At 42.4% G+C, this 23,846-nt stretch overlaps 1 protein-coding gene across 3 annotated transcripts in view; it reads right to left on the bottom strand.

Annotated features, from left to right (window-relative positions):
- LRP1 (LDL receptor related protein 1) overlaps nucleotides 1-23,846 on the bottom strand; it is a 336,417-nt gene that overhangs the window by 25,803 nt on the left and 286,768 nt on the right. For all 3 annotated transcript variants that reach the window (XM_034419253.3, XM_034419254.3, XM_034419255.3), the window contains 15 exons: nucleotides 23,558-23,741; nucleotides 19,800-19,885; nucleotides 19,555-19,674; nucleotides 19,127-19,314; nucleotides 18,086-18,291; nucleotides 14,745-14,933; nucleotides 13,822-13,970; nucleotides 12,545-12,638; nucleotides 10,081-10,197; nucleotides 8,216-8,335; nucleotides 7,221-7,343; nucleotides 5,794-5,919; nucleotides 5,298-5,414; nucleotides 1,668-1,774; nucleotides 563-695 (listed from right to left, as the gene is read on the bottom strand). In XM_034419253.3, coding sequence (XP_034275144.2) covers nucleotides 563-695; nucleotides 1,668-1,774; nucleotides 5,298-5,414; nucleotides 5,794-5,919; nucleotides 7,221-7,343; nucleotides 8,216-8,335; nucleotides 10,081-10,197; nucleotides 12,545-12,638; nucleotides 13,822-13,970; nucleotides 14,745-14,933; nucleotides 18,086-18,291; nucleotides 19,127-19,314; nucleotides 19,555-19,674; nucleotides 19,800-19,885; nucleotides 23,558-23,741 — 2,059 coding nt within the window. The remainder of the gene's footprint in view (nucleotides 1-562; nucleotides 696-1,667; nucleotides 1,775-5,297; nucleotides 5,415-5,793; nucleotides 5,920-7,220; nucleotides 7,344-8,215; nucleotides 8,336-10,080; nucleotides 10,198-12,544; nucleotides 12,639-13,821; nucleotides 13,971-14,744; nucleotides 14,934-18,085; nucleotides 18,292-19,126; nucleotides 19,315-19,554; nucleotides 19,675-19,799; nucleotides 19,886-23,557; nucleotides 23,742-23,846) is intronic.

Genomic DNA, 23,846 nt, shown 5'->3' with positions numbered 1-23,846 from the left:
CATCCTTGCATGGCTGCATAGGCCTCAGTATCCTAACAGGGATCATCGTAGGTACGAGGCCTGCTCTCCACTTAGACCAGTCTGGGTTTCAAAATTTTTTACTACCAGTTCTGTGGGTGTGGCTTGACATGGCTTGGTGGGCGTGGCAGGGGAAGGATACTGTAAAATCTCCATTCCCACCCCAATCCAGGGGAAGGTTACTGCAAAATCCCCATTTCCTCCCAATCAGCTGGGACTCGGGAGGCAGAGAATAGATGGGGGCGGAGCTAGTCAGAGGTGGTATTTACCAGTTCTCCGAACTACTCAAAATTTCCGCTACCGGTTCTCCAGAACTGGTCAGAACCTGCTGAAACCCACCTCTGATTTAGACCAGTGTTTCTTAATCTCAGCAGGTTCAAGATGTATGAACTTCAACTCCCAGAATTCCCTAGTCATCATCTTATGGTCAAGGGCTGTTTAGGGACTCCCCCAAATAGAGATAAAACTGAGATATGGGTATTGGGATTTGACACTTAGTTTTGGTGTCCACTCTTCCAAGGGAAGAAATTATGGTTGCCATTACCTCTTGTCCCACACTCTTCCTCATCACTGCCATCCATGCAATCGGCATCGGCATCGCAACGCCATCGCAGTGGGATGCAGTGGCCACTCTTGCAGTGGAACTGGTCTTGTTCACAGCGTGGCTTACATTCTTTCTGTGGAGGAACAAGGTTTGGGAGGCATTTCAGGTCAGAGAGCAGAGAACTAATATTGAGTAAGTTATTGCTCTGTCTGAATCAACAAGGCTTTGCTAAGCAGCCGAGGTTGTTGAGTCTTAATATCATAATAATTGCAATAGGACTTTCAGAATACCGTGTGTCCCTGAAAATAAGACCCCTGTCTTATATTCTTTTGAACCCTGAAATAAGCGCTTGGCCTTATTGCCATGCGCTCAAAAGCCCAATTGGGCTTATTATCAGGGAATGTCTTATTTGGGGGGAAACAGGGTATAACAAATTACTTTATGGAATTACACAGGAAGGGAACGAAGAATGCAAAATTAAGTGGATGTCATATAAAATCAAAATACGATTTCCCCCCCCCCTTAGAATCAGCATTAGATGGAACGATTTATCTAATTTCTAAAGAAGCTGCTTCCTTGTGGGTCTTTCCCAACAGTTACTTATACTGTTATTCAGTAACTCATGTTTACACTTTCAGTTGTTTTTCCTAATATGCACACCAAACTGACCCACGTTTTTTCATCTATGAAAATTCTTTTAAACTCAGGCTATGCTGATCCCAGCACTCCAGTAAAATTCTGTTTACTTCTAACAAGACCATTTCACCCCATTAGATGTTAATCATATATGAAAGCTACAATTTCCCTAAACATTTGATCCATGTCTACAAAGACTATGGGTGTCAAACTTGATGCATCACGTGACACTTTGTGATGTTTTCCCCATTCGCCTCCGGAGCTAGGCTGGACACGGCCTGCGCCTGACACATCTGACCTTTGTGCCGCCAGTTTGACACTCCTGCTATAGAAGTTATACTCAAAACACTTTAGGCCAGCTTCAAGGTGATTAGGGCTTCTGTAGGAATTCAAGCCAGAAGCTGACTGTGAAAGCTGCTGCATTTTGATCATAGCTTCTTTCTGGCCACTTTCCACCCTTGGGCCTTACCTCATCAGAGCCATCGGCACAGTCATGATCCCCATCACACTTCCAACGGCCTGCAATGCAACGGCCGTTGGCGCAAGAGAACTCACTTTCGGAGCAAGGCCTGGGCTCTGTAAGCAGAGAAAGCAGAGAGGGACATGAGCTGGAAAGCTTCAAATACACCTGTAGGGAATTGTGGCTACTCTACAGTTCACACACATCAACATCGTTGCTTATTTTTAGTGCCTCACAGGGTAGGCGTAAGTAGCCTGATTATCTAGTCCAGAGGGTCTCAACCTTCCTAATGCCGCGACCCTTTAATACAGTTCCTCATGTTGTGGTGACCCCCAACCATAAAAGTATTCCTAAAACCATTGAAAATATGTGTTTTCCAATGGTTTTAGGCGACCCCTGTGAAAGGGTTGTTTGACCCCCAAAGGGGTCCCGACCCACAGGTTGAGAACCACTGATCTAGTCAAACTTCAGTTTGACTAGAAATAGAACAGAGGAGAAGCCAAAAGAAAAGTTGGGGAGGGGGTAAAGAGGAAGAGGTAGCAAGACAATGATTTCTGAGTTTACCAACCACATTATCCACAACGGTCGCCTTGCGGCGAGATGGGCAGCAAACGAATTGAATAAAGAAATAAATAAAACAGCAGCTTCTGCCAGGCTAACAATCTCAGCTCAACTTTTTCAACTTGTGAACTTTGGCCCATTCACCTGATGGCCGAAGACCTTGCATGCCGCACCATATACTAGCTTTGTGGTGAACCGGCAAGTTCCTCCAAGAGATTACTAAATGTCAAGTACAGAAAACAGGAACAGCTTCAAATTTCTTAGTCTCTGCTCCTGGTAACTGGGGGAATATGCTTTGTTTTTAAATAGATATCCATAAAGGAGAACCTTATTCAGGATAGGGAATGCACTTAAAATTCAAGGAAAAGCATGGACATATTCAGTTTAAGAGCTAGTTTCCATACAAGGACTGAAGTCACACCCTTTTGCATAATATCCACATCTGCCTTTATCCTACTTTTGTTTTAACTGCATGTGAGAAAGTGAGATTGTTTTGCTATTTGTTTTACAAATGAGAGTAAGAGACACTTATGAAACTACTGCAAATCAACCAGAGTTCTAGCACAAGATTGCAATCCACCTTCTGTCCACTCCTAATTTAGAGATCCTCAGTGGGAGAGTCAACACCATTATTGAAAGTTTCTGAGTGTTTCCTTGCCTCCTTGCCCCATAAAAAGTTAATGTGCAAAGAATCCCGTAGATTTATAGAACCCAGCATACACCATTTTCACTTTCAACTTAGTTATTATCTTATTGGGGTGTTTTGTTGTTTTCACTGACATTGCTATAATTGCTTGCAACATAGGAAATTGCATTCGAGAAAGACAATTTCTACAGTGGTATCATCTTTATGGATGGAAAGTGAATCTTCAGAGTTTCAGAAAACAAGTTATAATATAATTTCCTAAAGTCTTCCCCAATGGAGGTGCTAGGACTGAACCAATGCATACACCCCCATATGGGTACCACTGATTGTCCCATGTTTACTGTGTCATAATTGGCTGCTTCAACCTTGGGCTCTTTTTCAAAATACTTCATACAATAAAAGAAGGGATAATAGAGATATTAAGAGGTAAGACAGTTCTCCCTGGTTTGTGTAGGAGAATCAACTTGAAAAAGAAATAGATCTCCAGCAAGCATCACATAGGTAAACCTCCATTAAATTCCTGCAAAAGGAATACAGAGGCAAATACATGGGAATACAGATGAAACCTCCAAATAATCTTTTTTCCCCCTCCTTTCAACACCATTAAAAGTTTTAAAGGGGAAGGAAAACATTTTTGACAGAAACCTACCTCTGCAAGCCCCGATACGACAGTATGAAAATGGAGAAAAACATAAGATGAAGTGAAATGGCACAAACTCAAATTACACAGTATGGTAAGGAACAAACCAAAAGAAGTAAAGTCATGTTCTAGCATCTACAGGAGTTAGTGGGGAGTGGGGAGAAGAGATGAGGTTTTTTATGAGCTATTTTAAAAGATTTAAAATTTTTGCTGGAGGCCTGGCTTCATTACAACAACATAGGACAAGAGGTCCTATGAAAGCATTACTTTGTGACAGATCATTCGCCTGGACTTTTTATTTTCATCATCCTGTTGGACATTTTTATCCTGGTGAACTGATAACAAAACAGCGACAGCAGAAGGGTTACCATTCAGTCAAAGCAAAATTTGTCTATGGATTTCCCTTCCACCTTGAGATACCAAAGGCTGATTATCTTTTTGAACATCTTGATAGCCTCATTAGCTGATCAATATCCAGAGCATTCAGCGAATTGGCATTCTGGACAATTCACCCAAGAATATTGCATACAACTGTTAAAAAAACTGGAGCATTCTTCTGACCAAGATTCCGCTGAGTTATCTTGGGAAGGGGAAGTGTACATGAAGAGCACCCAAATGTTTGGTACCAGAAGATGAAAACAACGCAGATAGAAAGACTATTTAGGGTACTGTCTATGCTCAGTCATCCAGGTCATGGTTGTCCCAAAAGTGCTTTTTCAAGAGGCAACTGGGCTTTCTGTTTTTTCTTTGAAGACCTTTTGCTTCTCATCCAAGAAGCTTATTATTAGAGCTGAAGAAGCTCCTTGGATGAGAAGTGAAATGACTTCAAAGAAAAACAAGAAAATCCAGTTGCCTCTTGAAAAAGCACCTTTTGGGCTATTTAGGATAGTTTATATCAGGGTGGATAAAAATCAATGGTTTTTTAAAAAAAAATCAAAAAAATCAGATTTTAAAAATTTAAATCGGATTTTTTTGATTTAAATCGGATTTTTTTGATTTTTATCGAATTTATTTTAATAAAAAACTTTTGGGGTAAAAATCTATCGTAAGATAGTTTTCTATTTAAGATACATAAATAATTAAGTTTATTCAGCATGAAATGGAGCTTAGTTATGTAGCATGAGGCTGTATATTCTGCAACACTGGGACTATCGGTGAGTCAACAGTGGGTCAAAGGAGTAGCAGAGATGACAGTTGCTCTTTAAAAATTATGATTTAAATCGAATTGATTTAAATCAAGCCTTTTTACTGGTGATTTAAATCATGATTTAAATTGTGATTTAAATCAACTCGATTTAAATCAAATCCACCCTGGTTTACATAGTTAAATTTTTTATTTTGGTAAGATATGCACAATTGAGACTTCCTGTTACCTTTTCTCAGGCCTATCTGGTTGGAGATATGATAATTGCAAAGAAATTATTTTCATGCAGATATCACCAGCTGAGATGATCACAAGAATTGGCATAGAAAAAATGCAAGGGAAATATTTGTCTAGTTGGGCATCTTTTGGGTATGGCTCTAGCAGCACATGGCATTTGTCTTCTCAAATTACAGCTATTGAACTTGAAACTCAGCCAGTATTTTTTTCTAGCTCAATTGTTTATCGCTTCTTACACGAATGGGAATTTTTCTGGTGGGAAGAGATGCCTGCTTTATTCAGTACCCGTTTTCTACAAGCAATTCTTGTTTTACATATCTTTCTAAAATTAGGCATGAACAGGTAAGAAAAGGGCGTCTCCTTCCTCCCCACATGCAAACACGGTAACGTAAGGTTGAAGTGAGCACATACTACAGGTTTCCTCATCCGAATTATCCCCACAGTCGTTGTCATAGTCACATTGCCAGCGGCCTGGAACACAGCGGTTGTTCCTGCAGCGGAACTGGTAGGGCTCACAAGTCCGCTCATCTAAAAAAAAAAATGAAGAATGTGCAATGTGGAGAGGTAAAGAAAAAAAAAATAGCACAAGAAATGAACAGCATTGCTAAAAATCGAATTGCACATGCTCTCAAGGAGAATTTTCTAATAGTATAAGGAACAGTTTTGGACCACATTGTAACATTGGGAAATCTTTATCCCTTACTGAACCACACAATGTGCAGCATGGAGAGTGTCCAGAAATAGATTAAGATTAGAAACTGGCTGCTGTTAGCAAAAGAGTTGAGCCACACAGCCTGCCACCAAAGGGTATATCTACCCAAATTCTTGGGAAGAAGGAAGTGCATGCAGCCTACCAGCCCCTATCCCTTCTAAACGTAGCCAGCCAGCCATGGTCGAATCAACTTACCACATTCTTCCTTGGGCTCATCTGAACCATCCCCACAATCATCTTCGCCATCACATTTCCAACGCGCTGGGATACATCGGCCAGAATCCTTGCACCGGAACTCATCCAGACCACATCTCATTTGTGCTACGTGAGTGAAAAGGATTGAAGAAATGAAAGGGCCCTCCAAAATGAGGCACAAGCAGACTGCTTTTAGGAAAATGCACATGTCAATAACACAGCTGTCATGGCCCCATCAGAGCCCGGTTCGGAGGAGAAGGAGGAGGAGTTAGAACTGGGACCATCCAACAGGGAAGGCACGTCTCCCTTGGGATGTTTGGAGATGCCAGGGGCTGAGGACGATGCTGTCCTGGGACTCTCAGGCATTGGGGGAGGTGGTCGACCAGATGGAGAACTGCCTGCCTGCACAGACACAGGAGAGGACTGGCTGCTGACTGGCACTTGTGCTGTTAGGCAGCCGATCTCCTCTGATGAGGAAGAGCTGTCTACTCCATCCATCCAAGAGCAAGAAGAGTGGAGCATAGGCAAGCCCAGAGAAGGGCTGCAAGGCCGCTCAGGAGGAGGTCACCCCACCCCTCCTCACAAGGAACACCTGGAAGGGAGAGTAAATTAAGGAGAAGCCATGGAGAGTTAATCTTGCCAGGAACAATTGTTTGGCTTACACTCCCCCGGCTTTGACTATTGCTGTTTGCCTTGACTAGCTTGGAAGATTGCTCTTCGCTTTTTGTTTTGGGCCTAGCCCTTCTCTTGAGGCCTGTTTTTGGCCTTTGCTTCACTATTCCTTTGGAGCTGCTTCTTATCCTGAAGACTGCCCTTGTCTTGTGCCTAGACTCTGCCTTTTGGGTTGGACTTGGAACAGGACAGATCCTTGCCCTGTGAGCATCCTCCTACTCTGTGGGCTCTCTTTGTACTAACGGGGTTGTGTTTGTGAGGCTGAGGGTGGTTGCCTTCAGGGAAGCATGGGGGTGGAGCCTTTTCCGGTTGCTCAAGGGCCATTGGCTGGAACATTTCTTGAGAGAAATAAAGAATTATCTAAAGCTGGGGTCTCCAACCTTGGCAACTTTAAGACTTGTAGACTTCAACTCCCAAAGTTCCATAAGTCTTAAAGTTGCCAAGGTTGGAGACCCCTGCTCTAGAGGTCTGCCTTGCCTTGATCATCTGGGTCATAATAGTAGCCAGCAAGGCAGAGAAAGCTAGCTAGTCATTAGAGGCTTTCTCGTTTCAGAAATATTCAAGTAAAGAAAACTGAATGGTTTTCAATAAGTCCACAAAGGCTTATGCCATTAAACAGTGAGTTTTTCAGGTTTCAAGTTAGTGGCTCAAATGGACAAAGGACGACCAAAGCAAGGCACTGGGTGTTCTTGGGGACATAAGACACAATTCTCTCCTTCTCAAAGCCAGCTCCCATAGTGTGCATAGTGCCTTACTGCAGTTGGCAGGCTCGTCGGATCCATCCACGCAGTCATTGTCACGGTCACAAACCCAAACTCGTGGAATGCAGCGTTTGGTAATGGCACACTGGAATTGGTTTGGAGCACAAGTCACTTCCGCTGTAAAAAAGAAAGTGGAGTCAGGAGATAAACCCTGGTATATAATGGGAGTTCCTTGAAATAAATGCTGACTCTATGTGATCAGAAAATGACCCACAACATTATATATGCTGGCTATTGCCCCTCCATTGAAGAAAACCATACAAGTAGTCCTTGACTTACAACCACAATTGAGCCCAAAATTTATGTTAAGTGAGACATTTGTTAAGTGAGTTTTGCCCCATTTTACGACCATTCTTGCCACAGTTGTTAAGTGAATCACTGCAGTTGTTAAGTTGGTAACCCGGTTGTTAAGTGAATCTGGCTTTCCCATTGACTTTGCTTGTCAAAAGGTCACAAAAGGGGATCACATTACCTTGGGACACGGAAACGGTCATAAGTATGAACCAGCTGCCAAGCTCTGAATTTTGATCACATGATCATGGGGATGCTACAAAGGTCGCAACCGTGAAATACGGTCATAAGTCACTTTTTCAGTGCCGTTGTAACTTTGAACGGTCACTAAATGAACTGTTGTAAATCGAGGACTATCTCTGCTAGGTATTTAATTCTATATCTGTTCACTTTCTAATTCTGAATGGAATTCAGTTTTCTAAGAATCAGGGCTTCCGCATCCCGAAAAGGAAGCCTGATACTCACCCTGAACCTCAGCACCCATTCACGGTGACAGATTGCAAAATTCCATCTTTTGTGTGTGCAATTTTTACTAACATGGTGCAGGATTAGCACACACTGTAATTTGGCTTTCATGTACAAACAAACTCCCCAGGATGTTTACCGAGATTATGCTAATCGTGCAAGCACATCTGACCTTTTGAGAAGCCTGGCACAGAGACCCGGCAGGAAAAAGGACTCTTAGTCGTTTTACTTACGGCAATCCTTCTCATCTTCTCCGTCACCACAGTTGTCTTGCCCATTGCAACGGAAGATGCCTGGGATGCAACGATTGGTGTTTGTGCATTTGAACTGGCTGGGCAGGCAGACGTGGACTTCTGTCAGAGAAAAGAGAGAAATGAATCCACCTCTAAGGGAGAGAGCGTCAAAAGCCGATTCGGATTTTAACCCTGCCTGCAATTTTCCTCACAGCTTGACAACAGAAACGGAAGGGGGTGGGGAGTGGAAGCCTTTGGGGGGTGGGGAGTTGAGGAGGGGCTGAGGAATCAAGCGAGCCAGCTGGGCCCTAGGAAAGTTCTCCTCACTTCAAGGTCATGTTATGGGAAGCCTTCGAAGGGCACAGACTCTTTTCCAAAATACAAAGAAAGCGTTGGATTGGCGAACAATGGACAGTAGGAGGTCTCAAGGGGAAAAGGGGAGCTTTACCTATGCAGCTGTCTGTGGAAACCCTCTCAGTAAAATTACACCATTGGTAAAATTATGTCCCAGGAGTTTTTTCCCCCCTGCATATGCTAATGCAGGGGTCCCCAACCTGTGGGCCACGGCCCATTAATGAATCGCAGCCTATTGGCCACCAGGCAGTGTGAGTAGCTTGCTGGTGGGCACATATGGGCCCCCTTGCACAGCCCCAGTGGCGCAAACATTGCTGTGACCGTTGTGGGCGCTTGTGACCCCATTGGCGTGATCATCGTGGACGCTCATGGCCCCACTCGTGCTGGCACTCACAGCCCATTTGCACAAGTTGTCACCACGAGTGTTGCAGGCACTCGCAGCCCCACTCACACAACGGGTGTTCATGCATGTGTATGCACCTGCCCCTCACTCTGGGCTCACTCCCCTCTTTCCCCCCCCCCCCACTCAGGGCTGCCAACCCGGAAAGGTTGGGGAACTGTGCTAATAGGACAGTTGATAGAGAGAAGGCTGACCAGTTACACCCTTGAATCCTAATTTTTGTCAGGCGTTCTCATGGGATTTATTTCCATGGCAGTCATTCTTCAAAGACTCCCATGTACTTAGATTTCTTATCTTTACTCTGAAATTTCAGGGAAATGGAGGAGTAGGGAGGAAAGAGCAGTTCTGCCTAGGATCATTTTGCTTTCCTTGGTTTGCCATTCCTATCGCATAAAAGGTTAAGGAAAGCAAAAAGGGAAAGGGAAGAGAAAGGAAAGGTTTCATCAGTGGTGAAATGTAAAATCTGTTACTATTGGTTCTGTGGGTGTGGCTTGATGGGGGGGGTAATGTGACTGGGTGGGTGTGGCCAACTTTTTTTTTTTTACTTTTTTAAAGCATTTTTTTTCCAACCTATTCGGGCAAATAGGTTGTAAAAAAATGCTTTTAAAAGGTAAAAAAAAGGCTCTGATGATCACAGCTGTGGCACGCGATCGATAGAGCCTTTTTTTACCTTTTAAAAGCAAGAAGTAACGACACCTGGGCGGGTGGGCGGAGCCTTGTGCCGCCATCGCTACCGATTCTCCGTACCACCCGCCACAATCGCTACCGGATCGCCCGATCTGGTCTGAACCAGGAGTTTTATCCAGAGGGCTTTTAGCACAGCACGAGGATTCGTAGGGACGGAGAGGCAATGCTTTTCTGATCTTCACACCAGGCTCTGAAAAATGACTGCTTTAAAAGCACCACCACCAACTACTTCCCAAGTTTTATTCTTTTCTGAGTGAGTCAATGATGAATTTGGGGTGGCTTGGTCACCTCGCATTTTTGATGGTTTTGAACTTCTAACTTTTTAAATAAAGGATTACATCTTAACATGGCTGATTTAAAATTTCCCCCTGGGGGCCTCGAACATCTTCTGTGGAATAACGTGAGAAAGGCTGAGGAGACTTACCACAGTTTGCTTCATCTGAGTTGTCCTGACAGTCGTTGTCCCCATCACAAATGAAGGCTGGGTTGGTGCAGATTCCTGTAGAGCACTGGAATTGCCCTGGGCGACACTTGAATTCAGCTGGAAAGAATAAGTGGAAAGAGGATGTGGTGCCTTAGGAGAAGCTCCCTATGGATTCTAGTTTACTGAGAGAGTACAGAGTCCAAGCAAAAGGTCCCCGGCTTCAAGTTTGGACCAGGCAGCTGATGAAGGGGAGACCGATATTGGAACACTGCTATCATGTCACCCCTAGTCCTTCTTTTCATTAAACTAGACATACCCAGTTCCTGCAGCCGTTCTTCATGTTTTAGCCTCCAGTCCCCTAATCATCTTTGTTGCTCTTCTCTGCACTCTTTCTAGAGTCTCCACATATTTTTTTTACATCGTGGCGACCAAAACTGGATGCAGTATTCCAAGTGTGGCCTTACCAAGGCATTATAAACAGGTATTAACACTTCATGTGATCTTGATTCTATCCCTGTTTATGCAGCCCAGAACTGTGTTGGCAGCTGCTGCACACTGCTGGCTCATATTTAAATGATTGTCCACTAGGACTCCAAGATCCCTCTCACAGTTACTACTATTGAGCGAGTTACCACATATACTGTACCTGTGTATTTTGTTTTTCTTGCCTAAATGTAGAACCTTACCAGGCTATAATCAATCTGGCTACACTGCACTAGGTAAGCAAGATGGTATCTATGCAACTCACAAAGGCTAGAACAATGGTGGAGTGGTGAGTATTTATCTGGAAGAGTATTCATAGCTTCTGATCCTGGGGGAGAGGAAGTAACTACATCAATTTTTTTGCAGTCAAATAGGCAAGCTACTTGGTGAGAGTGCTCGTAAAACTCATCAGCACACCAAGAGATCCAAGAGGCCCCAAACTTCCCACATCTGGGCCAAGAGGGTCAATGATCTCTCAGGATTTAAAACAGTTTTAGGTCTACTTTCTTTCTTTTTTTTTAAGCCGGCCAGCTAGTGACTCTTACAACCGTTTGTTACCAGGCATTTTACTGCTCATTCTGTAAATGTTCTGAAATAGCTGGTAGAAATAACTTTTAATTTTAAAATTAAAATTATGTTTTAATTATATCCCCGGGGTGTGTGTTCATTTTTCCCACCTCAGATTACTCCATTACTGCAAGGAACCTAATTTGTCAGCAAATAATCAAATTCAGGAAATTTTCGGTTTTGGGGTTTTACCCGATAGGGATTAAGGTCTGTGTGCAAAACACACCCAAGTTACTTTTAGCAACAACCAGCTGCTACTCATTGCACAGCAAGAATTCTTCTTTGAAGGTTTGCTGGCAAGTTTAATATATGGCTAGAGGAATCAGTCCTCCCTGAGGTATATTTCCTTTAAGTTACTACTCCCTGGATTCCATTCCTTAAAAGTTAAACAGCACAATAAGAGATTCAATGACGTCAGTTTTAGCATTAGGCTTAGACATGCTTTACATTAGGGAACCAGCTTCAGGGAGCTTATGAAATCATGAAACACCCTTCAGATGCCAAACAAATGATCTTTGGGCAATACTTCAAATCCAAAAGCACAGGGCTGTCATCCAGGAGGCTGATAACACAAAGAAGTACAGGTAGTCGTTGAGTTATGGCCACAATGGAGCCCAAGGTTTATGTTGTCGAGTGAATCTGTGATTCCACATTGACTTTGCTTGTCAGAGGTTGCAAAAGGGGATCATGTGACCCCCGGGGACAGAACAAGGGTTGTAAGTATGAACCAGTTACCAAGCATCTGGATTTTGATCATGTGACCATAGGGATGCTGCAATGGTCGTAAGTGTGAAAAATGGTCATAAGACACTTTTTCCCGTGCCGTCGTAACTTTGAACGATCACTAAATGAACTGCTGTAAGTCGAGGACTACCTGAAGAATACCTTTGGATGGATCTGTTTTAGCGCTAAGTAACACCCTAGAAATGGAACAATGGATGGGAATTCTGAATGAAGGAGATACTAATTTGAACCTGTAGCTTGCTGTTTCATCAGTACTGCTTAAGTATGCTGATTCAAAGTAGTATCAGTTGATCCTTAAAAGTGTGCAGGGTTGAGTCTATTAAAATTTGGATGGGGACTACTAAAAAATATCAGGCCTGTAGGCCAGAAGTTAATATAACAATATTCTGAAAGAAGGCAAGGACAAAGTGTTTCTGTGCTGCGACCAAAGTCTTAGATATGGCCACCAAGTCAACAGAAGTAGAGCTCAATTCAAAGGAGATTTTGTCTTACGGTTCTAGAGTAACCAAAGTGCTTGACAGGTCCAAACGCCAGATATAAATTTTACTCGCTTCAATGCTTCAAAATTATTATCTAGGCACTCTTACTGTTTCCAGCCAGGATTATCATCTATCTAAAACTATGACAAGGGTCTCTCCCGCCTAAGTCTCCTCTTAGGCAGGACACTTACGGCAATCTTCTGGCTCATCCGAACGATCCCCACAATCGTCCTCGGTGTCACATTTCCACCAGAAAGGGATGCATTTGTCATTCTTGCAGACAAACTGGCAGGGAGAAAAGGTAATGATGCTGAAATAATGGCTGAGTAATGGTCAGAGGAACATAAGCCATCACCCCAAGACAAACTCCAGCCAGTGACATCGGCTATGTTAGAGCTTAGAAACAGTCTCCCCCCCCCCACAAAAAAAAAAATGCCTATTAGAAGCTGTGATAGGAACTCAATTTCTAATTGTCCCATTACATTAATTCATGGCTCTTCCGCAATTAAAAACACAAAAACAAAATAAAACCCCATTTTTTTAATTTTAGGAGGTCAATGAAAAGGGGTATTTTCTCCAACTGAAGATCAATTGAATGAATATGCTGGTTGGAAGCTCTATGGATCCAACAGACGCTCATTATTTGGATGGAGCCTTCCCGTTTCATTGGTTTGGAAGTCTCCCTAAGATGTAAGAGCAAAAAAGGGCAATTTGATGCTTAAAACTATCCTAACCACAGTCCTCTTTGGCGTCTCTTATAGCCTCCTGAAATGGTGCTGCTGAAAACTGGTGGCACATCTAAAATACAAAACCTCCCATTCTAACCTCCAGAAACCATCGTTCCATATATCCAGACCACACGGTGGTATCTTTGGGTAATCCTTGGTTTCTAACCTCACCAATTTTTTAATCCCTCTTTTTACCAAAACCTTGCCTTCCCAGCGCTGAAGCATATTAAGAATCCCTTGAGAAAGCAGTGCATGAAGGGTATTAACAAAGAGAAAGGGTGAACAAGTAAGACCTAAGAGTTACATGCAATCTATCAGCATCTCTTTTATGATGGCCAGAAAATAGAAGGCAATATATATATATATATGGGCATATCTTTTGTATCTTTGAGATTTTGATAGGATATCACAGTGAAATAAACGACCCCTTAAGCCTTGTAAATACTCATCCTTTTTTTTCCCCCAAAAAAGATTTGGACTTGGCTATTTAAGAATATGGCCCTCAAGATCAGAGGTGTTAAACTCACAGCATCACGTTGTTGTCACTTGATGTATTGTGACTCCCCCCGCCCTTTGCCAAAACGGGTGGGTGTGGCCAGCGCATGTCGCATCTGGCCTGTGGGCCCCGAGTTTGACACCCCTGCTCAAGACAATGCCACCCTTGAGCAGATGAGAGTTGCATTCCTGACAAAGAGGATTTATAAATAATGGAGCAATGTTTGGGTGCCCCAGCCGGTTACCTGACTAGCAGTGCAATTGGAGATGCAAGTTCTACCATCAGCACCCAGATAGAAGTTGGTAGGGCATGCACACTTGAAGGTCCCTCCTGGTGACAGCAGGCACAAGTTGCTGCAGCCGCCATTGTTGATTTTGCAAGGATGGTTAGGAACTGAGGAAAGATAAGATAATGAAGAGATGTGTATGTTACAGTAGTTAATAGCTGCTTGTGGTGATAGGATTTTTGCCAAAGACATCTGATCCATGTTCTACTGCACAAAGATATCACAATATCCTTCACTATGTATAAGGAGAACCTCACTCCCCCAACTTCTCTTGTATGCACAAACATGCTCACCCACTAAAAGCAAACAAGTACAAAAGTTAATTTGCATGTGAGAAAAAGGAAATCTATTTGACGGAAAATAAAAAGAAACATGTCCTGATCCACAATGTTCCTAGGGATTTTTCTCCATCACCGAAGTGGCTGCCAGTTGGTTTACTGTGTTTGGACCCCCAGTATAGCAATAGCACATATATATCACTTCATAGTGCTTTACAGCCTTCTCTAAGTGGTTTAGGGTCAGCATATTGCCCTCAACAATATGGGTCCCCATTTTACTGCCCTCGGAAGGATGGAAGGCTGAGTCAACTTCGAGCTGGTCAGGATTGAACTGCTGACAATCAGCAGAATTAGCCTGCAATACTGCATTCTAACCACTGTGCTACCCGGGCTCATTAAAGCAGTATCAACTGTCAGCACTTGGCAATGTAGGACTCAAGTTCTGCTCCTTGTTTTTACCACCACCAATCTGCCCTTCCATCTCTTGAAGGACATTTCCTCATTTTATTGTGTCTAACACTGCCCTATGGTATGGTAACTGAGACCGATCCCTACGCATAACACCTTCCTTCCTCCTTTCAGCACCTTACAGAGAGCACTTACCATCTGGCTGCCTGTAAGGGTGGTAGATATGGATATCCATGGGCCGATGCAGAGTGCTGATCAGCACAGACTTATTGGCCCCTGTGGTTTTGTGGGCTCGGTTGATGGATTTGGTCTCCCAGTCGGTCCAATAAATGTAATCTTCAAAGAGGGTTAAGGCAAAGATGTGGGGGATATCTTGGTTCAGCACTACAGTGGGAGAAGAAAGAGCAATTTTTACTTGGTGGCAACATGAAAGGAGCCCACTGAACAACTAGGCCCGTGATGGCTAACCTATGGCACGTGTGAGACATTTCTGTGGGCACGTTGAGCCATCGCCCTAGATCAGGTCCACCGAGCATGGCTGCGTGCCTCCTGCTGGCCAGCTGATTTTCAGGTCTCTGCCAGGCATGCAGGAGATGCACGCACATGACCATGCCGCCCCTCTCCTCCCAGGAGTCTCCATGTGGCCCGTTTTGGATGTCAGGTAAGTACAGGGCTCACACTGAGGTTCTAGGAGGGTGAAAAACAGGCTTAACGGAAGTCCGGAAACGAGCTGTTTCTGACCTCTGGAGGGTCTCCAGAGGGCCAGGGGAGGCTGTTTTCGCTCTCCTGGAGGCTCCAGGAAATCCTCCTGAGCCGGTGGAGGGAGAAAAACAGGCCTACCGAAAGTCCGGAAATGGGCCATTTCTGGCTTCCGGAGGCATCAGGGAGGCCTGCTAGGCCCAAAATGGCGCAAGGAATTCGCACATGCCTGCTCAGGGGGGCGGGGCAGCGCGGGGGGATTATGCACGCATTCATAGGGGGGCAGGGCGTGTGTGGGGGGCATTGCATCACGCACACATGCTTTTTTGTCACCCGAGGAAAAAAAGGTTAGCCATCACTGATCTAGGCAATGGGAATGGAGAGGCCTAGGGCCAAGGATATTATCTGCTCAGTACTATGGCAAAATATTCACAGCTAAGAATGAAAACTATCCCCAATGCTGTTCCTCTTCTGAACAATATGTTCCTGGCTAACCAAAAGATTCCCTTCTTTCTGGTTTTTAGAAAGTCCCATCAAAAAACATCTATTCCATTAGGCCTTGGGGGGGGGGGGGGTAACATAGTACAACCTGTTCCCTAGGGCAACAAAAGTTATCTTTGGTTTGGTTGAATGGATTAGTCCTGTAGCTTTTTTATGAATTATGGTTGCTTTTCATTGCCCAGTATGCTGAGTCCTTTTAACCTAATTTATGATGGTTGGAATGTACATTACTTGCAGTTGGATTTGATTTGAGTAGCTTATGAGCCCAGTATGTTTGTTTATCTATACTGTATATATTCATGGATAAGCCCATCTGTGAATAAGCTGACCCTCGAATTTTTAACCAAAATACCATGAAAATTGCATCATCTGTGCATTAAGCCAGATTTAATTTTCATAATTGGCTTATTTGCAAGTATATGTGGTAGTCATTTATGACAGGTGGTCTTAAACTGAAATGCCTCTTTCCATTTTGTTAGTCTAATGAAAAATAGGAATAAAAAATAGAAAAAATGTGATGGCAATAGGAGGAGAATTTTAAGTATTCAATTTCATTTTCCCTAACTTCTTGTATTACCCTTTGGAATGATATTATGCATTTGTATCATTCAAAGTAGTGGTTCTTGGAATTAAAGATAGTAGTACTGTAACAGTGAGGAGCCAGGTAAAATATCTATACATGCTGCACATACTGATCTCAAAATCACCTTTCAATTTGGAGAATAGCAATAATAATAGCACCTAGAACAGTGATGGCTAAGCATCGCGTGCCAGGAGCAGGGGTGGCCCTCTCTAAGTGGTTTACAGAGTCAGCATATTGCCCCCCAACAATTTGGGTCCTCATTTTATTGACCTTGAAAGGATGGAAGCCTGAGTCAACCATGGGCCGGTCAGAATCAAAGTGCATTCCAACCACTGCACACCACGGAATGGGAAATTGAAGGATTATGTTTACGTTTTATTCCATCTTTTGCCGATGATTTCCAAAAAAAAGTCTGGGCTCAACTTTAAAGCTTTGGTTCATTCTCAGCTATGAAGAAAACCAACCATACATCTTTTGTTCTAACATGCTAATTTATAAGTGGAAAGAAACAGCAGTTCAGCTCTGGCTGGCACATCCTTTCTCATAATGATCGCCACACAGATTGCTGCTTCTATTTTCTTCATTTGGCAGATCCAAAGGTCATTACAGTGAGGAAAAACAAATATCAAAATATAACATGGGACAATCAATCCACACAACAACTGCACTTCACCAAGTGCTTAAGATGATAAAAAGCTGGCATTCAAATGCCACTGCATATGCATAGGAGGCAAGTCTTCCCAGTTCCAATTTTTATTTCAAAAAAATAATAATCATGATGATTACAGCACTTATTCCTCTTTATGGAAACATGTTCCAGATACTTTAATCTTACAGCAAATAAAATCTGACAGGATATATGAGGACAAACTGCAAAAAACTCCAAAACTTTTAAATAGGCAGAGCCCAGAAATATGGTTCTGCTGTATTTATTCTCTGCGAGTTTTATTATTGATGCTGTCATTTTCAATCTACTTTGGTGAACATGTATTCTGAAAGGTGATATGTGGGCTGTTGTTGTTATTTGTCTCACTTATAGGGTCCACTTGTTTTGCATTGTGTTTGCTGCACTTCTTGTAGCAAATCTGTCAATGCACAGGGCAACAGGGAGTTTTAATTCTTAACCAGCTTGTTACAGAAGCCGATGCTGATTTGCCCTAAGACAGGGCTGTCAAACTCTCAGCCCGTGGGCCGCATGTGTCACGTGCTGGCCACGCCCACACCCAGTTTAGCAAAGGGGGAAAAAGTCCCGATATGTTACGTGACACCACCGTCACAACATGAGTTTGACACCCCTGCCCTAAGAGAAATTGACTTGCTCAAGATCATCCTTGTGACTTCTGTGCCCAAAGGAAAACTAGAACCCAGGATTCTGCATGCCTCATCCGACAACATAGTGTCTCTCAAAAAGTGATATATAAGTTATTGTAATAAAAAAAAAATTGTCAGCAGCATACAATGACAGAGGCCTGAAAAATAACAGGCAACAAACAGAGGAACTCTGCAACATGTTACTAGAGGAGAAAAAAGAAATATTTGTAAGAGACAATAAAGGAGAGGGAGGGGTTCTAAAAACAGACTCTAAAATTAAGGCTAGCTGAGGAAAAAAAAAACATTTTTGAAATAGAGAGAAATTGGAAGTCATGGGAGGAATATACATCCCATCAGATCTTCTGTGCCAGCTCAGAGCCCTCTTCTGGCTTCTTTATTCAATCTCTCTGCATCTGAGCTTGAGCTGTCACAATTCACTCACCAATGTGGCGGTTAGAACCATCCAAGCTAGCAAATTCAATGTAGTCCTCTCGAGCATCGGCCCAGTAGATGCGGCTGTTAATGTAGTCCAGGGTGAGGCCATTGGGCCATGTGATCTTAGTCTCCACAATGACACTCCGGTTGGTACCATCCATGCCTATCTTGCCAATCAGGGAATGGTCACCCCAGTCAGTCCAGTATAAATATCTGGAAGGGAGCAAATGGAGGAGAAAAGTGTGGCATAAGCATAGGACTATCACTGTGATCACTCAGGGTTCCCCCCCCCCCCGGTCATCCTACCATTTTCCTGCAAATATTCAGACTACTTTTTTGGGGGGGTGGGGGTGGGGGGAAATCAACCAGAGATCCATTGGTTGTGACCAACTAGCTTTTTGCCTGAGCTTGACGTTGAGAGAGTGAATAATCGGCCTGAAGTCACCCAGCTGGCTTTCATGCCTAACATGGAACTAGAACTTGGGAGTTCTAGCCTGGTGCCTTAAATGTTCATAATTACACCTCCAACAGTTTGCCGGTCTATTGGGAAACATTTTCGCGAGCCTTGCCGCAGGAAGATGTCACCAATAAAACATTTTGTATGTATTTTCTTTATAAGCTGCCGACATCGTTAATTTATAGTTTTTTCCCCACAATTTTTCCCAGTGTTCCAATTCAATGTTGCATCTGAAATTTTTGGCCAAAAATACCAATTATTCTTTATCTAAAGGGCTCTCACAGAGGGGAGATGTCTGCTATTTTTGCTGCCCCTTATCGCTTAAGCCGAACCTGACTGTCTTTTAAAAGGTGGCAATAGATCAAGAAAAGGCCTATTCCCAGAATTTTCTACTCTGGTTCAATAACTCTAAAGTTTAAGCCTTCTGCTGTATGGTTTTAGTGACTAAATTAATTAGTTAACTGTAAAAGAATGAAACATTACATCATTCACGCACCAGGACGGGACGGTGTCAGGGATGAACAAAGCATGGGTAAAGAAAGGTCCCACCCAGACTAAAGAAATGAATCCTAATATATTTGGGAAACTTACCCATTCTGTACATCCACCACTAACGCTCGAGGCTCCCGGAGTCCTGAGTTCACCAACACGGTGCGGTAAGCCCCATTGAGCTTTGACACTTCAATAGTATCCCTTCCCTTGTCACACCAGTACAAGTTTCCACCCACCCAGTCCACAGCCAGTCCATCGGGATTGCTTAGCCCAGTGCGATGTAGAACCTGGAAGCGTAGAGGAGAAGAAAACAACAACAACAACAATGTGGATATCAAAGAAATCCAAAAAGGAGGAATTGGGACCCTCTCTCCTATTAGGGACCAGCTGTGTTTGCCTTACAATGGGAAGGGATAAGGGTTTCTTGAGTCTGGAATGGGAAACTAGAAGAGCTGATCATACCCTTTCAGAAAGGAGCACAGGCTTCAGTCACAAGGCAAACAGGCCAAATGGGCCAGGAAACACACCTGTACATTGCTGCCATTGATGTTCATGCGGCGGATCATACTGCCCTGTGTGGTGACATCAGTCCAGTAGATCATTTGTTCCCGGTAGTCAAAGTCCAAAGCTACAGCGTTATTCAGCCCCTAAATCCATCATGATAGAAAAAGAAAAAAAAAAAACATTCTTACAATGTGGCTAAAGGAATAAACCATTCCAGAATCTGTTCAGGTGTTATATTTGGCCCTCACCCCACCCCCTCCAACATTACCTGTTTAAGCAATGTATAGTTGGAGCCATCCAGACTAAGCTTTCTTAGGTAGTACCGATTAGCAAAAATCAAGAAAGGTTCGTCGTCTGTTAAAGGAAGCAAAGGAGGGGTGTCAGAGGGTCACAAAATGCTAGACACTCCCAGTGCTCCTCAAAATTTCCTCATTTTTTTCACCTTCCTATCGCTTGCAAATTGAATTTGCTGTGTAGATACAGAGAGATACTTCAGTCTCTCCCATTATTCAGGAGATACAACATTTAAGATCTTTAAAGAGACAAGAGGAGATTTAAAAGGTTTATTTACGGGGAGCAGGGAACTATCATATGCAATACAGGGGTGAAATGCTACCGGTTCGGGCCACTTTGCCTGAACCGGTAGTAAAAAATGCTACTGGTTCGCTGAACCGGTAGTAAAAAAAAAAAAGTAAAAAAAAAGTTCTGACGATCAGCTGAGCAACGCATGATCATCGGAACTTTTTTTTTTTATTATTATTATTTTACTTTTTAAGCATTTTTTTACTACTGGTTCGGTCAAATAGGTAGTAAAAAAATGCTTTAAAAAAGTAAAAAAAAAAAAGGCTTGGACGATCGCACGGCACAGCTGTGATAGTCCGAGCCTTTTTTTTAACTTTTTAAAGCATTTCTTTACTACCTATTTGCCCGAACCGGTAGTAAAAAAAATGCTTTAAAAGGATTAAAAAAAGATTCCCAAGATCACAGCTGTGCCGCGCGATCATCAGAATCTTTTGAAAAAACCTTTTTAAAGCATTTTTTTTACTACCTATTCGCCCGAACCTGTAGTAAAAAAAGCTTTAAAAAAGTTTTTAAAAAGTTTCCCAAGATCGCGCGCCACAGCTGATTCCCCCACCTCGCTGTTCTACCTATCTTCCCAAGCCTCCTTTTGGCGCGTATTGTGCATGCGTGTGCAGCGTGCATTTGGTGCAAACCGGTAGCAAACCGGTTCAGATTTCACCACTGATGCAATAACATTTATGGCTGGTAGCTTAGTGACCATTCAAAGTTACAATGTTCCTTTCCTTGGCTACTTATGACTCGGATTCAAAGTTTTGACGGCTGCTCTACCACCCCACAGTAATGTGACTGCATTTTGGGTACTTGGTAACTGGTCCGTGTTTATGGCCATTTGCAGTGTCCCATGTTCACATGACCTGGATTTATGATGCTTTTGCCATAAATTGGCATTTACTACTAAGTTTCTGGCCAAAAAAAAAAAAAAAGGCCATTGCAGAGAATGGATTTTTTTAATGACTGCCACGTTCACTTTGCAGCTGCTGCATTTACCTAACAACCGGTGCAAAAAATGTCATAAAATGTGGTGTGGCAATGTGGTAACCCATTTAACGTTTGGCACGGCTTATATGACCATAACTTCAAGCTCAATTGTGGTTGTAAGTCAAAGTCTACCTGTAAGGGCATGTGAAGATGATAACTGCTATATTTGTAACTTCCGCAAAGAAGATTGGAAGTCGCTCTTGCAAATATCTTTTTCTTGCTTTTTTAAAATTGTTCTTCCCTTTTTCTTTTACCCCTTTATAATCTTTTTTTCTAGTTCTTCTTCATCATTTCCGTGGTTTTAAAAATCTTTGTAGTTTTCTTTTAATAAAAAATATTTTTTAAAAATAAAATAAAAAATAAGCAGGGCTGACAATTCACTGAACCAGACACAAAGAGAAGCTATGGACTCAGACTGAGGAAAGAGTGGAGCAACATTGTTCAGTGTCTCACATTTAAAGCTGGAATTTCTAGGAACAAACGGAATGCAGGTAAGAGGAAGCAAGAGTTTGTGTTTTGAAATAAATAGTTATTTCTGCAGAAAGAGCTCGTTATGTTCTGCCCAGGGTTTGTCTTAAATTGTTTCTTTTTTGTGTGTGCTGCTGAGTCAAATCTAATATTCCAATTTACAAATTAGAAAAAAAAATTGATTGTGTCTTGCATTATAATTCATCAGGCTGGCTGGGAATGTGGTAAATTTTATTTATAGTCTTTTGGTAGTCTGTATCTTTAATTGCATCATTTTCCATCTCACAGGGGAGAAAGTGTTTATTCAGAGTGGCCCAGCACAAACTTTTTTGTCTGCCTGGAGTATTTATTTTTTAATTATGGATTTGCTGTTTAGCTGCTGTTTAGCTGCTGATTCTGATCAAAGAACTCGCCTAACTCCTTTTTTACAAAGTTACATATATACATTTTAAGGTTTAAAGTTAAATGGCAGTTTTATATTTATCTCTTTTTTAAAGCATTAAAAAAAAAATCTGTAGTAAGATTGGTCAATTTCCCAAGCAGGGAATCTAGGGGAAAGAGCCAAAAGGTAGTATTATTGAAATTATTTCAACTTTTGATACAAAGAAAGGAAGGATACCAGCCAGGTAAGATGTCCCCTGAAAGATACTGAGTGACAGCAGGAGTTTTGAAGTTACTAACTCAGCAGGTGATGGGGCCTGAGTATTAGACTCGGATAAACACAGCACTAGGGAAGGCCCATGCTACATACTGTATTTACTGGTGGTTCACCAGTTTTTTCATTAGAAATCTTTTGAAGCAGAAACAGTAGTTCCAAATTTGACATGCATTGTTCTGACTCACTAGAAGTACAGGTAGTCCTCGACTTATGACCACAATTGAGGCCAAAATTTATGTTGCTAAGTGAGACATTTGTTAAGTGAATTTTGCCCCGTTTTATGTCCTTTCTTGCCACAGTTATTAAGGGAATCTTTGCAGTTGTTCAGTTAATAACATGGTTGTTAAATGAATCTGGCTTCCCCATTGACATTGGCTGTCAGAAGTTCCCAAAAGGTGATCATATTCTCCAGAGCAGTGCAACCGTCTTATAAAATGAGAGGGTGATCCCATCCTCTCAGTTTTTTAATCGAATTTCGGTCTTAATTGGGTTGTTTTAAATTTGGGCCAAAATTATTTAATTGTTTTTTAAAATGTTTTTAAATTTTATATGCTATGTTTTATCCTGGCTGTACACTGCCCTGAGTCCCGCAGGAGAAGGGCGGTATAGAAATATAATAAAATAAATAAATAAATAAAATATGAATCAGTTGAGAAGCATCTTAATTTTGATCACATGGCTTTGGGGATGTTGTAACGGTCGTAAGTGCGACAAAAGATCATAAGCCACTTTGTTTAATGCCATTGTAACTTCGAACACTCACTAAATGAACTGTTGCAAATTGAGGACTACCCTTATTCTAAACCTCTGTGGATTATTTCGAGCCCCAAACACTTCTACTATGGCTGAAGCATAGGATTAATTCCAATGAGAATTGGAAACCACCTAAGGGACACTCTGTTAAAGTCGATGGTTCTAGCCCAATAACTCACTAACCAAAATGTATTTTATTTTCAATCTTTTATTTTAGACCAGAATAGATCCTAGGCCTCTTTAATCATTAGACCTTTAACGTTATGTTTCTCTCCTTTAGGTACACAACTGGAACAGCCCAGATTTACCTCAGAGAGACCTTTTTATACTCGAGGGGAGGAGTCAGGAATCAGGTAGAATTATGGAAATGAGGGGGCGTGTATTATTGTTAACCCTTGCAGAAATGTAAGAAGATAGAGATACAGACAAGATATAAACAAGTTAGACATTTTACATAACACACTCTTCCAATTTGTTCTATCTTATTCAAGTCTCAGCCCATCGGAACAGATTTTGCCAAACCCTAAATCTATGACTCACGCCCCCAAATGTCAGGAACCTTTGCAGCTCATAAGGGTCGGTATTACCTGTGACAGCTTTGCAGCTGGTTGGATCATCAGGCTTCAGAATGTAGCCATCTGCACACATGCACTTAAAGCTTCCATGAGTGTTGATGCAAATCTGGCTGCAGGGGAAGGTGGTTGTGCACTCGTCAGTGTCAATGCAAGTCTTGCCATCATACTTCAGCTGGAACCCAGGGCGGCATCTGCACTGCAGGGGCAGCAGAAAGTCATTACATGTTTATAGGGAGGGCCCTAGGAAACACAATCTCTCTCTTTTTCTCCCTGACTTTGTCCTACAAAAAACTCAGGTGGC

The sequence above is a fragment of the Pantherophis guttatus genome, chromosome 2, assembly GCF_059756535.1.
Source record: "Pantherophis guttatus breed Tessera chromosome 2, ASM5975653v1, whole genome shotgun sequence".
Lineage (NCBI taxonomy): Eukaryota > Metazoa > Chordata > Lepidosauria > Squamata > Colubridae > Pantherophis > Pantherophis guttatus.
Note: the sequence above shows the minus strand (reverse complement) of the source record. Positions and strands in the feature narration are given on the sequence as shown.